General features: G+C 43.3%; 1 protein-coding gene across 16 annotated transcripts in view; it reads left to right on the top strand.

Moving 5' to 3' along the window:
- SORBS1 (sorbin and SH3 domain containing 1) overlaps positions 1–14,582 on the top strand; it is a 262,686-nt gene that overhangs the window by 177,954 nt on the left and 70,150 nt on the right. For 15 of the 16 annotated variants that reach the window (XM_043518423.1, XM_043518424.1, XM_043518422.1 and 12 more), the window contains 3 exons: positions 940–969; positions 7,252–7,427; positions 8,107–8,170. In XM_043518423.1, coding sequence (XP_043374358.1) covers positions 940–969; positions 7,252–7,427; positions 8,107–8,170 — 270 coding nt within the window. Of the gene's footprint in view, positions 1–939; positions 970–7,251; positions 7,428–8,106; positions 8,171–10,028; positions 10,104–10,433; positions 10,497–14,582 lie in introns of all 16 variants that reach the window. The other variant, XM_043518418.1, reaches the window with a different exon arrangement.

Below are 14,582 nucleotides of genomic sequence, written 5' to 3'. Positions count from 1 at the left end.
TGCCATTCGTCTCCAAGTTCTAAAGCAATTTCATAATCAGAAATAAGTGAGAAATATTTTTTAAACTTCTGAAATCCTTGTATTCGCCACATCAACTTTCCAAATGATCAGTGTTTGATATTGTTAGTAAGATGATACAATTTGAAATATCCTGTATACTTCATATAAAGTGTGCTCCTTGTTGGGGAGAAAGTGTTCTCTTGTTGTTAGAGCAGGGGCTTGGGAGCCAGAACTCTTTGGTTTCTATTGCCAATTCTGTCACAGACTTTTTATATGACTTTGTTTGACAGCCTCCACTGACTTTGAATGTCTCAGTTGTTGGGTGGCCAACATGAGATATCTCGAGTGTCTCAGGTTGAGAACCTAGGAATGGAGGCTCCTAAAAAGAGGGGTCCTTGTGAAATTCTTGGCCTATACCAGCCTACCTCAGTTTATCCATATGTAAATTAAGAATAATCATTCAGTCCACAACTCATAAGGATATTGCATGTCTTAATGATCACAAAGCGTTTGGCATTCCTAGCCACAAAGGCCCTACATATGCAGAAAAATGGCTGTGTTATTACTTAATAGTAATATTATTAACATGCTGCAAACTTGAGTATTATTTGTTGGTTTATTTGACAGTAAGTCTTCACAATTGTTTTTAAACTGTCTTCTGTTAAGCTGTTTTCCTTCTCTCTGACATAACTATACTTCGTTGTTGCAAATATACGGGTCACTTTGTATTGTGATGCTGAGTAGTCACCAGTGCTGCTCTTTGGAGGGCGGCAGGTTTGCCACTTTCGCAGGGTGTTGAAAACTTTGATCCACTCCAGCAGTTTCTGCCATTGTGCGGACGGCACATTTCTTGCCTGTCAGAAACACAGCAACAGGACACTTGCTGTCTATGTCTCACCCTCTTGTTTTGTTTTTTTTTGTTTTCCTTCTCTACCACAGAACAGCAAAAGCGGCTTAGTAGCCTGGCAGGTATGAAGCAAAAGGTCCTTGCCACACAGCTGCTGCCTCTGCTGGAGTCAAGTGACTGCTTTGCTAACTTGCAGAGTACCTTTAGCAAACACACTTCTTAGTAACTGCAAGGAAGTGAGCTGAATCCCTTAAAATAAATGAGTGTTGCAGCTCAGCCACTACAGCTGAGCTTTTCGTATTAGTTTTTTCTGAAAATGTTGGAAACATGCATAATTGCAGACAGGCACACATCAATATGGCCAACCCCAGCTGTCCAAAAAGCATGAAATTAAAAAAAAAAATGTGGAGTTCTTTAGTTCTCTTCTGGTTTGTGAGCCTATAGGATACACCTGGGGCATGTTTTCAAGCTTCTGTCTGCAACCATGAGGGCTAGAAACTAACTTGAAAAAGCAAGCTGACATTCTCATGTAATAACCTGACTCCACGAGCTGGGGCTTTAATGAGAATGCCAAATATCATAAAACTCATGATAAAATCATGTGCACGCACACACTCACACATACATACTTAACACACCCACACTGTCCCCTTGTCTGCTTTCCCAGCAAGGCTGGCAAGTTCCTCCTTGAAGGGAAATCTAGGACTTGTCTACATGGTGCTGCAGTCTGGTCTCCATGGGCGTGAGTTGTGGAGTACTTTGTGTTGTGCTCTTACTGTCCCATACAGACTCTGCTGACAGGAACTAAAAGGTACCAGGTGCACTTTATTGTTGTCCTTTTTGAAACAGGACCACAACTATATAAACTAGTTCACAATTTGTTTTTGCCAGCAGGGTCTACATGGAGTGGTGAGAGCACAACACATTAGAGTGCTGTACAGTTCACATCACATAGTCCAGACAAGCCCCTCATCATTCTCATCCCCTGCCATAGAGCCTCATATGACAGGTGACAGAAGCATTCAGAATAGTGCCTCACTGCTCTCCAGCAGCTGCAAGGTATATGAATGAACTGCTATTGTTAAACTATCACTACCTGAGGAGATGAGGAAGAGGATGGGAAAGAGGAGAGGAGAGAGCGAGAGCAAGCAGTCAGTACCCAGACACCCTAATGTGGATGTAAGGGAGCCCAAGTCTGTTCTTTGTACGGGGCCTCGTCTGATGACTCCCCCTGCAATCAGCTGGCACTCCACACCTGCAAAGTCAGCCCCATCGCTCTCATGGCCTATATTTTGTGCCCTGAAGCACAGTGCCTGTCTCCTCTACACCGTTGCCCTCTTCAGCGACATTAGCCAGTGTAACATTTTCTCTTCTCCCTTCCCAGTCGAGTTGGCATCTACACTGCCTCTCTGCCACCTGGGGTTTTAAAGTCCAGTCAGATATTTCCTCTTGGTTTTTTCTTTCCCAAAGTGTTTCCCGTTGTGGTCAGGAACTCCTTTGTCTGTTAAGCGGGAAATATGTTGAAATCCTCCCACCTGGCTCAATGTGGAGTATTTCTAGGCAGCTTTTGTTCCAGTCTAAAGAGTCCCCAATCTGGATCACTGGAGAGTGCCCAGGCATTGCTGGCTCCACACCTACTCTCCGTCTATCAAAACAATCACATAAAGGTGGCTGGCTGACCTCCCTGACCTTGGCTTGCATTCTCTGGGTCACACCAACAAAACTCTGATGCTGAATGCCCACCTGTCACTACTCCCCAGAATGGAGGGCTCAGAAGATACTGAGTGTTGTACCTGATAGTATGCGATTGGTGCTCTCTACAGGCCTCAGAGCAAAATTATGCCCTGACTTATACCCTCTGCGATGTCATTGAGTTGCATGATGTATAAGTCAGGGTGGGATGTGGCCCGAGAACTGTTTTCTTCCTAGGTCATTGCTTTGAATCCAGGAACATTCAGTAGGGGGCCCATGGGGAAGGGCAATGATGGCTTCAGTCCACTTTCTAGAGGACAAGTTCCCCTGTTGCCAGAAACACCATTGAAACTGGCACTCATTGGGTCTCCTTGGTGACAAGCTCAGCTGAGTGGCCAAAGGCTGAACAGGCATGAAGACTGAATTGCCCTCTCCCCTTGAGCAACAACCCTTGGACGAGGAGTCCTTGTGGTACCTTAGAGACTAACAAATTTATCTGACAAGGCACCTCTGATGGCATGGAGTGAGGAGCTGGTCCTGCTACCCCAAGTTCGAAAGCCTTCTGTCACCATGGCTGTCAGACCTGCACTTTTCACCAGTGCCAAATGCATGCCAAGACAAAGAATTCAAATGAAATCTTTTAAGTCAGTTTAGCTGGCTGGAATGTCTCCCACAGCTCTCCTGGAGCCTGTGCCATCCTGGTGAACTCTAACCCTTGCCTTGCACCCCATAAATCTCAAGCTTTGGGTAGAAGAGTGCTCCTGCAGGCCAGCACAAAGTCATTCCTTAGCTCTCTCCAAACTGTCACCAATAATAATTTGTGTGGCTTGTAGGAATAGCAATCAGAACTCAGACTGTTGGTCCATTTAGTCCAGTATGTCTGCCTTTGTCTGCCTAAGATATTTCCAGGGTAGCAGCACCATAGCCTAGGACCACTTGGATGGCATGCTCCATCCACCTGTGTTGTGGTTTCCAGGGCTACTTATAGGGAACTGGAGAGCGAGTCCCTCCTGAGCCCAGAAAGTGATTGGTTTATATCCTGAAAAGTGCAATTTGATTTTGGTAACATAGCCTTAACTTTCACAATTACAAAATAATAATGGTCACATGATTAACCAATCCTTTTTTTAAAAAAAAAAGTTCCATCCAAATCTCTGGCCCACTGAACTTCCCTGGAGTGACTTCCACAGACTGATGACACTATAGGAAAGAGTATTTCCTTTCTAGCACAGAAGCATGTCTTTCATCTCCAGCAGGGGCACTGAAAGTGACAATCACAGTTGTTTTACATGCTCACCTCAAAGAAGCAAGGGATTGAGATTGGGTGGGGGTGAGAAGCTGAGATTTCTTCCTGAGTTCAGATCATTTCATATCCATAAACCTTCCTTCCCTCTGATCTTCAGAGTCATGGAAGTCATCTGATTTCACCAGAGCTTTCCATACTCTGTTCCTAGTAGCACAGTAGGTAGCTCTGCCATGGGGTCTGGTCAAACACACCATACAGAAATGTAGAGGTGAATACAGAAGAAGGGGACCTCTACATTAGGAGCACAATAGGACCAAAACAGAGAGTATGTGCATTCTTGGGGATAGAAAATAAGGTAGAAATATTGAATAGATTTATTTTAGCCTTGCCACATTCTTGCCATTCATAAAACTTTTTTCATGAGCAAAAGAACCCTCCAAAAGTAAGTTTGATGATGATTTAAAAAAACAAACAATCCTAATAGAGGGAATTTTGCAGTTCAGAATTGTGTTTGCTGTGGGTACGGTCAGAACAATGCATGAGCCTTTCCTCTGCTAACCACCCTTGTCAGAGCTCTGCAAATTGAACAGCTTTGGGCAATATGGTGAAGTGCATGTGAACAACTGTTCTTCCTCTCTCAGATGCATGCAGTTCTTTAACACCAAGGATAGGACTTGGCAAAGCGTTGATAGAGCAGATTGTGAAATCACACACATTTCTCACCACTGCCATCCATTTGGAGAAATCCTGCCTCTAGTGGGGCTTAAGGCATGCCATTCTGCAGCACCACATGGCACATTGTAGTACCAGAGCAGCTAACAGTCCATTGGTTCCTTGCCAAATTGATGTGGTGCCTGGTGGCAGGTGCTAACACATACGTGTGCCAGTAGGAAAGGAGCTAGGTATTCTACATGGATGTAATGTGGTCTCAAGGTATATCTGCACTGCAATTAAACCCCACAGCTATCCCATGTCAACTGACTTGGGCTTGCAGGGCTCAGGCTGCAGGGCTATAAACTGCAGCGTAAATGTCCTGGCTTGAGCTGGAGCCTGGGCTCTGGGACACAGACACACGCACACTGTTTAATTACAATATAGACATACCCTGAAGGACTGAGCTTGTGGCTGAGAGCCAGGATCGTCTCTGTTCTAATCCAGGCCTTGTGCATAGCCTTGGGCAAATGTCTGAAACCTGTGTTTTCTAAAGCGGCCCCTAATTACAAGTGCCTCCATTTTCTAGGTGGCCTGATTGAGACACCCAGCAGTTCTGTTGGGAGTTGTGGGCTGTCAGCACCTCTGAAATCATGTCCAGGAAGTCTCAGAGGGAACCCAGAAACTGAGGCACCCAAAAGTAGAGGTCATCCTGCTCCAGTTTTCCCCATTGGTAGAGTGGGTTGATACCCCTCATCACAGTGTGCTGGAAAGATGTAGTTAATGTTGGCATGGTCTTTTGGAAGTGCTCCATGCTGTAAACACAGGTGCAGGAGGAGGATGGAAGGTGGGTTTGGAGAATAGGATTTTAATGTCCAGTGAGCATTTACTGCCCCAAATCCCATTTCAACACTTTGGTACAAATTTTCAGGTCATTGAAAACCAGATGGGAGAAGCTGCTCTAAGAGCTGAACTGGACTCTAGGCCAAGCATTATTTGACAGCAGCGCAGTTACAGGCAAGATAGCATTCAGAACTGCTAGCTACCCAGACACTAAGCCCCCTATTTATTTAACTAAAAAAAACCCCAAATGTGGCACTTCTCTGCAGAATTGATTTCTACTGAATTCCCCATGAAAGACACAGTGAGTTTGTGGTCTCTGGCCACCTGAGTGGGGGTTGGGGACAGCGCACGCAGAGAAGCGGTGAACAGCTGTGGAAGTGGAGGCTGAACAGTCTGGTCTGCTGAATCTGTTCCATGGGAGGAGTGCATTCTTCACTCAGCCTGCATTGCTCATGGTAATTAATCCTTTTGCTGCTGGTCTTTTGGGAACAGATAGTCCAGGGTACTTGGACCATTCAGCAGTATAGTAAGTGCGTTTGTCAAGAGGTATCCAGAATGCTTAGCAGCAACCCTGCTGTGACTGCTGTATACTCAGAGGAGAATCCCTGCATTCTTTCACCACATGCTCATTAGAAATTCAGAAGACATTTTAATCTATCCCAGTTCAAATTAAATTCTGACCTAGATATATTAAAAAAAGAATCTAATGAATATATACTGGCCACCCGCTTGGCTCCATAGCTTGAGTCAAAGAGCAAGGCCCTATAATTGAGGGCTCAAACAGACTTAGATTGGGGGCCGGGGGTATATCATGCACTGACCAGCAACAAGGCAAATAACCATTTGATACTTGGAATCAAACCATGGATAAACATTCTCTTCTCCCACCAGATTGATGCTCTGTCCCTGGGAATGATGCATCAGTGGGAACGGCCCCTCTTTTCATGCCAGCCCCCCTTTGCAAACACACCCTTAAGAACTTAGGCTGAGAATGTCAAATCTGCCTAAGGGATTTGGACACCCATTCCCATTTTTTTAATGGGAAGTAGACACCTTAATTTTTTCTTGCTGGGTTTAAATAGCTGCTTGATTTTCTTATCAGGTTCCTGTGTGTTGGGTCCTGATTATGAATCTAAATGATCCCAGGCACCTCCATCTTTTTCTAAAGACGTGTTTCCCACAGCTGTATTGTGCAGTTTGCTTTCCTTTTCTCTAGTGCTGATGCTGCAGAGAAGAATGCTGTCTAAGAACTCCATTTTTAAGTAAAATGCACTAAGCAAGCATGAGACCTGAGTTCAAATGGTCCTGGGCATTGTTATAGCGGAAGTGTTCCCCACCCGCTGGGGTGGTACTTGTGCTTCAGGCTTTTGAAGCTGATTCTTCCTGGGTCCACTGAAGCCAATGGAGACATAATTTGGTCTTGTCCCTGCCTTTAATGATGGTTCTCTTTGTTGGCTCTGTTGTGTGATATTCTAACCACAATGGAGTTTGCTCTGCTCCAAACCCCAATCAGTCAGGAGGTTGCACAGTTGAATGGGAAGTGCCAGGTGCTGTGTGGAAGGGCTGAGGTCCTAGTCTGGTAAATAGGTACAGTTGCCCAAAATGTTGGGAACTGGCATTCGGCAGAAGGATACAGTGGAGAGCAATAACCAGGAGGAAAGGGCTCCAAAGGGACTGTACCACTGCAGAGTGTCAGTGAAGACTGAGCTTGTAGTGGGGCTAATTGTATCAGAATGAAGGGAGCAGTGTTGATGCTTTTTACACGTATGATTGGAGGAGTCTGTGATGTTCCCGCCCCCTCTTGGTTATGCAAAACATTTTCTATGCACATTTACAGAAAGCCAGACACTTCTCCCCAGTGCCACAGTCTGCCTCATCAATGCTTTGCCAAGATTTTTGCCTTAAAGTGACATATGTTGGTGTGCTGAAATGGTGAGCATTAGGATAATGACCACCTCTCTTTCATTTCCAGATTCCCTGCCAGACAGACCAGTTGCTGATAAAGTAGGCACTGTGTCTGCACAGGAAAAGCCAGCTCAGGATCGTGCTCAAAGTGAGAAGCCAGCAATGGATGAGAAGAGAAGAGCTGTTAGGAGTCCCCAGTATATGGCTGATGTCTCCGTGGATGATGTAGGCATTCCACTGAGGGTAAGAGAACAACACTCAGGCTTACAGGCCCATGCTCAAAATAAAAATCAAGAGCCAGATTCTGCCTTCAGTTAGACCCATATAATTAAAGCCAATGGAATTGCATAAGTGTAACTGAAGGTAAAATATCACCCCCAATAGATTTATTTCAAAAGTCTTCCTTGTGTTCCTGATGACCCCTTCAATTACTATGGGTGAAAGAATTTTCAATATCTCATGCACTTTTCGCTAGTTGTGTGGATTTAGTTTCCTCTCTTATTTTGCTTCATGTTGACATCTAAGTTAGGCTTGTCAGTTTCACTTCCCCTGTCTAAAGGAATAGTGCTGTGTTGCTGAGTTTGGGTTCAGAACTCTGCAGTGGGATATGGAAGGGCTAAATTCCTTTGTAGGATCTAGCCCTAAATTTTCCTCAAATTATTTTCACTGAATTTAAAAAAAAAAAACCTGAAAATGTTTATGCTGTTAGTAGGGACTTAGTCCTGGCATTTGAAACACACCCAGTTCCACAAACTGTCTGGATTATGTAGTTCAATCTTGCTTATAGCTATTCAGTAATAATAAATAAAATATGATAAAGGGTGCACATAGCTTTGATTGTTTAAGTAACCCTAACAAATTGAAAATTTGGTGGAAGTCAGGCCAATGTTTTTTTACTTACATCTATATATTTTTAAACCAGAACACAGACAGATCAAAGGACTGGTACAAGACAATGTTCAAACAGATCCACAGGCTAACTAAAGGTACTGTAACATGGATAATTTATTTTTTTAAAGAGACTAACTGGATAACAGTTTGCTTCACATAGATGGAATATTGCATTGTATATTAAATAAAACATTTTGTATTTGTAATCCATGTTTGCTCTGGAACATAGAAATCACAGCTAACAAATTTAAAGACAATACTATCAAAGGAGAGAACCCAGTCAAGTCCAAGGGGAGGTAGGAATTGCTCTTAAAGGTGAACTGAAATACCTTTTATAAAAACAATAATAAAGAAGAGAATTGTTTGTGATCCCGAATCATTAGCTGGGTGGTGAGTAGACAAATGCTGTGTCTACACTAATATATTTCAGGAAATCTCCCAGTATAACACAATGGTGGGGATTGCTTGCATGAGAAGGGATAAGGGGTCTTTTACCACCTGTTCATTTGATGCTGCTTAGATTTTGGCCCCAAGGAGCACATTTTTCCACTTCTCAAGGAAACGTCCCAGGGGTGATTAGTTCAGAATTTCCAGATAATCATATTTAGAAAGAGAAATACATATTTTAAAATGTTCCTGTCATAGCCAGCATTCAGGTTGCTCTGTTCCACTTGCTACAGTTAGAAAACATCACAAATGCCTTCCTGTCCTTATTTAGCAATGCCATTGATTGGTGCTGGGAAACAGGTCCCTAAACTTCAGTCTTAGCAAATACAATGACACCGAGTTGGCTTTTAAACAAGGAGAGGCTGCCCTGTGAAAATATGGACAATCTGCAATAGAAAGGAATTGGTAATGTTACATTGCTTAATAATTTAGGGCCTGATCCAAAACCCATTATGTGAATGGAAAGACTCCTCTTAACTTCTTAACTGGGATCTGAGTTACCCAGGAAAGAATTTTCTGTAGTATCTGGCTGGCGAATCTTGCCCATATGCTCAGGGTTTAGCTGACTGCCATATTTGGGGTCGGGAAGGAATTTTCCTCCAGGGCAGATTGGAGAGGCCCTGGAGGTTTTCCGCCTTCCTCTGTAGCATGGGGCATGATTGACTTGAGGGAGGCTTCTCTGCTCCTTGAAGTCTTTAAACCATGATTTAAGGACTTCAATAGCTCAGACATAGGTGAGGTTTTTCATAGGAGTGGGTGGGTGAGATTCTGTGGCCTGCGCTGTGCAGGAGGTCGGACTAGATGATCAGAATGGTCCCTTCTGACCTTAGTATCTATGAATCTATGAAACTTCAGTGGGATCTGGTTCAGATTTCTGCTGTTTAATACTGTTGATATCTTTAAAAGCCAAAACTATGGAGAGCGCTTATATATTGGTTACAATATATCCTCATTAAATGCATTACTTTTTGGTACATTGTGTGTTCCAAGTCTCTCATTAGTGTAAGAAATGACTGAGATGGTATTAGCAATCCAGCCACGCATAAGGCCTGATGTACATGACAACACAATTCTGAGCTGTGCTGACTAAATGAAACACAGTGGATATAAAATAATGCAAGTTGGTTTGCATTTGCTGCTGCAGATGCTATTTTGATGAGCTGACGAGTGAGTTTATGTAACCACTGAAGTGGACGGAATGAGAACTGCTCAAGCTGTGAGTCGTAACTCTTGTGCTGCTGACACAGATTCTCCTTCACCTCAGATGATAGAGCACATGCTTCAGGAGCAGAGGATGAGTTCAATCCCTGCTGTCTCCTGCTGTCTTCCAAGCAGCCCAGATGTGCACCGCAGTGATAACCACTGATGTGCCCATGGCTTTGTTACATTATAGACTCGGCATGAGAAGGATTGTTCCACAACTTCTGTGGATTCTTGCCTCACCTGGACTTCTCCTATAAATCTTTCCTTTCTGTTCTTTTTCCAAAACTTGCTCCTTCCACTTAGAAACACCTGAAGAAAACCCTTATTGCCCTACCTACAAATTCCCTGAACTTCCTGAAATCCAGCAAACACCCGAAGGTACCATAAGTTCAGCCAGAGTATCTGTTGTCTTGTGTTTGAGTTAACTGTACCATAGCTCCGTTATAGTAACTAGATTCAGGTACTAGATTTTCATTATCCATTTATTACTCATGGTGGAAATTCGAGTACACCTAATGTGCCTTAGTCTGTGATGTATGAAATGACTAAATTCTTCCTAACCCATTTATCTGTTTGAAAGTATCATTTCAGTCGACTATTATCAAAATAGGCAATAAAAGTTTACAGTGATAGAAAGTTGGGGAAATGATATGGTGCCTCCACTTCACTGTGGATAGTCTCAATACATACTGCTTTTCTCTGCTGCAGAAGACAATCCTTACTGTCCTACATACCAGTTTCCTGCGTCTACTCCTAGTCCTAAATCTGAAGGTAATAGTAAAGGACAAGATACCTTTTTCTGCACAAATGCTGCCTTGTCCATTTATTTTCTCCCTGGAGCTTTTCCTAGCCACTGAGTGTCATGCTGCCTCCTAATAGTTTGCTGCCTTTTGATTGTTGCCGTGATTGTTTGAGGCCTTTTTTGGCTTTGTGGTACTCTTCTGGCTTTTTCACTAGCCTTTGACTAATACTACAAAACTGGGCTCTGCTTTGTTTCATGTGCATAGTCAGCTATATCTAGCTGTATGTGTGCAGTGGTTACTTAACATTCATACAATGCTGACTTACATCTCATCTTGATGATGTCTCTTGAAAGATGGCTTTAAGTATGGTTTTGTTTTCCTTGGGAGCAATACATTTCTTTAATCTGCTCTTAAAGTTTTTAATGGTAACACAGGATAGTGCCTGGCTCAAAAGTCACTGAAGCCCATTGGCAAGATTCCCTAAAGTTTCCATGGTCTTTGGATCGGGTTGTTAGTGTCTATCTCTCTTTTTATTAATGTACATTTTAGAATAAATGGGATGTTGCACATGTTGGTTTGCTCAAGGCTGGCCTCAGGAGCTCAAGGACAGGATTTGGCATTCTCCTCCGCATGCTTTACCAGGAAACCCAGTGTATCCCCTAGCTATCCTTTTGCCCTGCTGGTGGGTGGTTGCTCAGGTAGTGATTCAAGCACTGCTCAGAACCCTTTGCACTCTCACTTTCCAAGGAGCTACTGCAGTAGCCAGTGCTGAAGAGACTGTCCTCCACATGTGAGAAGCACTGGCATCTGCTGCACCCAGCTGAACAGGAGCCAGGACAAGCTAGGAGGGCAGACATCTCCCACTGGGGGAAGTGTGGTTTGGGACTGGCCTGTTCGGGAGTAATCAGTTGGGGTTTTCCAGAGCCCTTCACTGCTACAACGTAGGAAACTTGCCTACTTTGCCTGTGCCTGCAGCCCGCCCTGGTGAGACTATTAAATAATCGTTCCAGACCATTTTTATACAACACGTATGGTGAGTTGTGCATGGTCGAACCGAAAATATGGATCCCTTATGTCAAAGCAGGCGAGGAGATTTAGACTCACATGCCCTGTTAAAATGAATGGGGAACAGATACTTCGAGACATGGGGATAAGATACATGCCCACCTTTGGTGCTTTGAGATGTAAGGATGAAAAGTGCTATCCTATACAAGTGCAATGTATTTGATGCCTTAATAGCAGAGATATTGTGTGTGTGTGTGTGTGTGTGTGTGTGTGTGTGTGTGTGTGAGAGAGAGAGAGAGAGAGAGAGAGAGAGAGAGACTGACTATAATAAGCTGATGAATGATTGTTATAAAGATGATTCAATTTTCTTGTTTCAGGGTCCATTTTACTTTTGTCAGAACTAATGTATTTTGCCACAAAGCACTGTCATTAATGCAGTAGGACTTTGTATTCCCATAAATGTCTCCTGCTCATGCATAAATGCACAGATAAATAATATGCTCATATTTAGGTAGTCACAATATTATTAGACTAAACATTTGTCCTTTGTTCTTGCTAACATGCACAGTATATTTGACTTTTAATATCTGCTTGGATTCTTTCTGTCTTAGAGAATCCAAGATAGTGGCAACAATTGGGTCCATTCTGACAGTTCTAGACTATTCAAAGTCTTTTGGAAGTTTTTCTAAATATGAAACAAAGGGTTTGAACAGAGATGGACTGAAGCCTCAAAATTCAAATCCAGGTTTCAAACAATGCAAAGTTCAGGGTTTGGGTTTAGGCCATTTAGAGATAGAAGCCATTTACAGAATTCTGATCTGGGCTCTTATTTCAAACACCTGCAAAGTGTGGGAAGTTCAGCCCCAGAGTTTTGGTTTGGGCCCCACACACAACAACTACACTTCTTAAGGTGCAATACAAACTACAAAGAAAAGTCCTTGTCTTACAGGAGTCCAATATTGAAGCCATGAACTGGTGATTCCTACCTCCCATAAGGAAGGCCATATGGGTATGGTACAGGACTGGGAATCAAGAGTCCTGGTGTCTATTCCCAGTTCTGCCAGTGACTTACTGTATGATCTTTACCAAGTCAATCAGTCCTTCAGGATTCCCCATTGTCAAATGGGAGTAAATGCACTTACTCATCTTTGCAAAACACTGAGATGCAAAGCGTTATATATATATTCCAGTTATTACTGCTACAGTTATTACGGTATCACGCACAGTGCCCAAAGGGTCAGTCCTGGGGCCAGTTTTGTTCAATATCTTCATTAACAATCTAGAGAATGGTGTGGATTGCACCCTCAGTGAGTTTGCAGATGACACAAAACTGGGAGGAGTGGTAGATAGGCTGGAGGGTAAGGATAGGATACAGAGGGACCTAGACAAATTGGAGGATTGGGCCAAAAGAAATCTGATGAGATTAAACCAGGACAAGTGCAGAGTCCAGCACTTAGGATGGAAGAATTCCATGCACTACTACAAACTAGGGACCGAGTGACTAGGCAGCCGTTCTGCAAAAAAGTTCTAGGGGTTACAGTGGATGAGAAGCTGGATATGAGTCAACAGTGTGCACTTGTTGCCAAGAAGGCCAATGGCATTTTGGGCTGTATAAGTAGGAGCATTGCCAGCAGATCGAGGGACGTGATCCTTCCCCTCTGTTCGGCATTGGTGAGGCCTTATCTGGAGTACTGTGTCCAGTTTTGGGCCCCACACTACAAGAAGGATGTGGAAAAATTGGAAAGAGTCCAGTGGAGGGCAACAAAAATGATGAGGGGGCTGGAGCACATGACTTATGAGGAGAGGCTGAGGGAACTGGGATTATTTAGTCTGCAGAAGAGAAGAATGAGGAGGGATTTGATAGCTGCTTTCAACTACCTGAAAGGAGGTTCCATAGAGGATGGATCTAGACTGTTCTCAGTGGTACAAGATGACAGAACAAGGAGTAATGGTCTCAAGTTGCAGTGGAGGAGGTTTAGGTTGGATATTAGGAAAAACGTTTTCACTGTGGGGGTGGTGAAGCACTGGAATGGGTTACCTAGGGAGGTGGTGGAATCTCCATCCTTAGAGGTTTTTAAGGTCAGGCTTGACAAAGCCCTGGCTGGGATGATTTAGTTGGGAATTGGTCCTACTTTGAGCAGGAGGTTAGACTAGATGATATCCTGAGGTCTCTTCCAGCCCTGATATTCTATGATTCTGTGATTTTATGAATATTGAAACTGGAAAGATGCAGACCCAACTGGAAACTAGCACTTTCTTGAAACGCAGTGCTTCTATATGTTTTTATTGGCTGAATTATTAGCTGCAATAAATTTTGGCATTTTCTTTCAAATAAATAATTTGTAAAGAAGTGTTTTCATTATTCCACCAGTTTTAAATAACTTCCTTAGAGGCAGTTGGCTGAGAGGGTATTTTTAGACATTCATTCGCCTGTACTTTTAGGAACAGGCGATTTTATGATTTGCCATATATTGTACTCTCTAGAGAAAACCCATTTTTTAATATGGGAATAACAGGCACCTTTCCAGCAAACTGCCTCTCAGGAATTTCCTTGAGTGACATTAATTAACTCAACATCCTTTTTCTGCCATTTAGATTGAAATATGGAAATTATGCTGAAAACTGATGTTTGTCATTATGCCAGCTCAAGACTATCATAATTATAATGGAGTCACTAACCATCAGTTAGAAGCTAAACCTGCTGCTGTTCCAGTCAGTACGTAGCTTACCAAGACAATTCAGCAAAGGGGGGGGGGAGAGAGAGAGAGAGAGAGAGAGAAGATTTGTTTGAGCTGAGCCTTTAACACGAAAAGTTTGGTATAATTAAAGGTGAAAATTCAAAGTCAGTTATTATGTTCTCCAAACCGATTGGTTCCTCAAGGTGAATGGCTCCACCAGCCTCAAATGGGGAGGGCAAGGATTGGGCCACGAGCAGGAACTACCCTCCCACCCCTTGCAATGGTGCCTACAGATCAGTGTTGAGGCACATTGGTGGGGCAGGGGTCACATGAGAGTGCTTACATTGCCGTTGCCAGGGCTGTACCTGGTCAATGGATTGTGTATTTCACTGTCCTAGGCTGTCAATCAACACCACTGAGTTCACTAGGCA

Source organism: Dermochelys coriacea, chromosome 7 (genome assembly GCF_009764565.3).
Source record: "Dermochelys coriacea isolate rDerCor1 chromosome 7, rDerCor1.pri.v4, whole genome shotgun sequence".
Taxonomy (NCBI): domain Eukaryota; kingdom Metazoa; phylum Chordata; order Testudines; family Dermochelyidae; genus Dermochelys; species Dermochelys coriacea.
The sequence above is the reverse complement of the archived record's forward strand: the minus strand, read 5'-3'. Positions and strand labels throughout refer to the sequence as shown.